Here is a 2,500-nt window from a genome sequence, read left to right on the forward strand (position 1 = left end):
TCAGATCAGACAAATACAGATTTTTCATTCCATAACTATATGTAAGATTTTAAGAGTTGAGTAGAAAGTCACAACCATGAAAAATCCAAATTTACATGTATCTTTATATTTTTCTTCTTTTTCTTATTTTAGGGAACTTAAAAAGCTGCATAGGAAGACATCCACTCCAAGTGTAACACCTTTAGGTTCTCCAAGAAAGGAGAGTGCACAATGTCAGAATGAGGGCTTTCCTTGTGATTCAGACAAAGTTAACCTACTGGCCGTTGATAAAGGTGGAAGGGAATCCCCTGAAGGCACATCAGACAATGAAGAAACATCAGGGGGTGGAGGTTTTGTCATTATTTCACCACCCTCTGTTCTACAAGTTGCCCAGACTACTGGATGCTCAAGTGCTGTTTTACAAGAAAATATTGAGCAAATTTTTCATCAAGACCCAGTGAGAAGTGGATATGAAGATCCATCAGAATCTATTGAGGTATTGATACAGTCTGGTAGTGAGGATACACTAGACAAAATAAGTGAAAGACTTTCAGAAGCAATGGATATTAAAATTCATGCTACAGGCGAAGAATCTTCAGTAACACAAGAAATTAGCTCACAGGATATTCAAACTTCTCCAGATGATATTCCAGATGTAGTTAGTGTTACTGAATATCAAATAAATCAGGAATTACAGTCCAGTTACCAGGACAGTATTGAAGGCAGTAGTAAGATTTCAAGGAATACGACAACAGAAGCATATTTGAAACAGATAAAATGTGAGGCCAAGAATCTTCTCAGAGCTTCATCCAGACGGTAATTAATAGTCAGTTGTGTAATTTACTTTTGATATATGTTGATAAAGATTAGTCTTGATAAGGATAATTTTTGAAAACTGCTTAATGCCTTTGCCAAATACATATAGTAAGATCAAATATGGACAGTACTGCCTGTGTACCCTTTTAGTATTGCAAGTATCATCATCATTATAATTTTAGGCTAAGAGTGCTAATGATACTTGAATCATACCTTGGGGTGTGAATTAGAAATAGGACATTTTTAACCCACTTGTTACAAGAGCCCATAGTGCCATACTGAACCATGTGTCAAATTCTTGATTGAAAAATCAGAAATACAGGAAACAAAATTACCCCTCTCTATGCTGTTGGCTACAGAATTAACAATTGTTTACGTAATGCGACTAAGCCTACAATTAAGAGGCTTCTCCCCAACAACTTCAGCCAGGGCTAAACAAGTGCACAGCTATTTAGAGTGCACAACAAGGAGCAGACTCAATTACCCATGATGTGAAGACGTCGTCCCATCTTGAAGGGTTGTTTACTATGATGTGATTGGATGTCACCCAGTGTAAATGGGTTTGTGTCAGTTTTCTTTATGACTTGAATTCTTAGTGTCAATAAACAAATATTTTGGTGTATCATTATGACCAATATTATGTGTATCTTTCGGTTTTGAAAAACACTGGGTTTTTAAAAAGTTAAATAAAATTGATAAAATTGTCACATATATGGCCACTTTTCATTAGTGACAAAATGTCCACAGTTGTCCTTCATGATACAATGGCTAAATTTGTAATTAAATGATAATTAACGTCTTATCTATCATATTATCATTGTTCTAGATACTTATGTGTGAATTCTTACATGCATAAACATACAATGAATTCATGTATTAGTAGAAGAAAGAGATGACCCAAGTGTACTTGCTCAAATCTGACAACAATTTTTTTCATGATATAGGTTTATTGAAAATAAGTTACGCAAAGGAAACAATTCGGATTAATCACTACCTCTTACAATACAGGAGTGGTAAAGGCCAGTTTGATATGCTTTAGGAACAGTTTTAATTGCAGTAGGTAGGTTGGTATTATAATGACTTGTATTCCTTTATTTGGCCAGAATTCCTCCAGATGTGTTTGAGGAGCAGCTGATCCAAACAAGTCTGGGACATACTAACTACAGAGAATCTAGGGTACAGGCAGAGGTAGCTAGGCTTGGAGAGGGTGGCCAGGAATTGCTAGAAATTGTTGCATCTTCACTTCACAACATAGCCCCTAATGTTATTCTAGCCAAGCGTGAGGTGAGTGGACAAAATTGTCATTTCATATGTATACCATCAAAGAAGCTGTCCCCCACATAAATACAACACAAACACAAGCATGCATGTACACATACACACATACACATAAACCTACACACACACACACACACCCACACACACACACACACAAACACACACACACACACACACACACACACACACACACACACACACACACACACACACACACACACACCACACACCCACACACCCACACACCCACACACCCACACCCACACCCACACCCACACCCACACCCACACCCACACCCACCCACCCACCCACCCACACAAACACACTTGCACACACATGCCTGCAAACACACACTCACACACGCACGTACGCACATGCCTGCAAACACACACTCACGCATGCATGCACATGCGCACACACACACACA

General features: G+C 38.4%; 1 protein-coding gene across 2 annotated transcripts in view; it reads left to right on the top strand.

Moving 5' to 3' along the window:
• The window catches only part of LOC125035104 (RAB11-binding protein RELCH-like), an 85,562-nt gene that overhangs the window by 42,781 nt on the left and 40,281 nt on the right, over positions 1 to 2,500 (top strand). For both annotated transcript variants that reach the window (XM_047627261.1, XM_047627260.1), the window contains exons 5-6: positions 133 to 795; positions 1,899 to 2,079. In XM_047627261.1, the coding sequence (XP_047483217.1) occupies positions 133 to 795; positions 1,899 to 2,079 (844 nt within the window). The remainder of the gene's footprint in view (positions 1 to 132; positions 796 to 1,898; positions 2,080 to 2,500) is intronic.

The sequence above is a fragment of the Penaeus chinensis genome, chromosome 19 (genome assembly GCF_019202785.1).
Source record: "Penaeus chinensis breed Huanghai No. 1 chromosome 19, ASM1920278v2, whole genome shotgun sequence".
Lineage (NCBI taxonomy): Eukaryota > Metazoa > Arthropoda > Malacostraca > Decapoda > Penaeidae > Penaeus > Penaeus chinensis.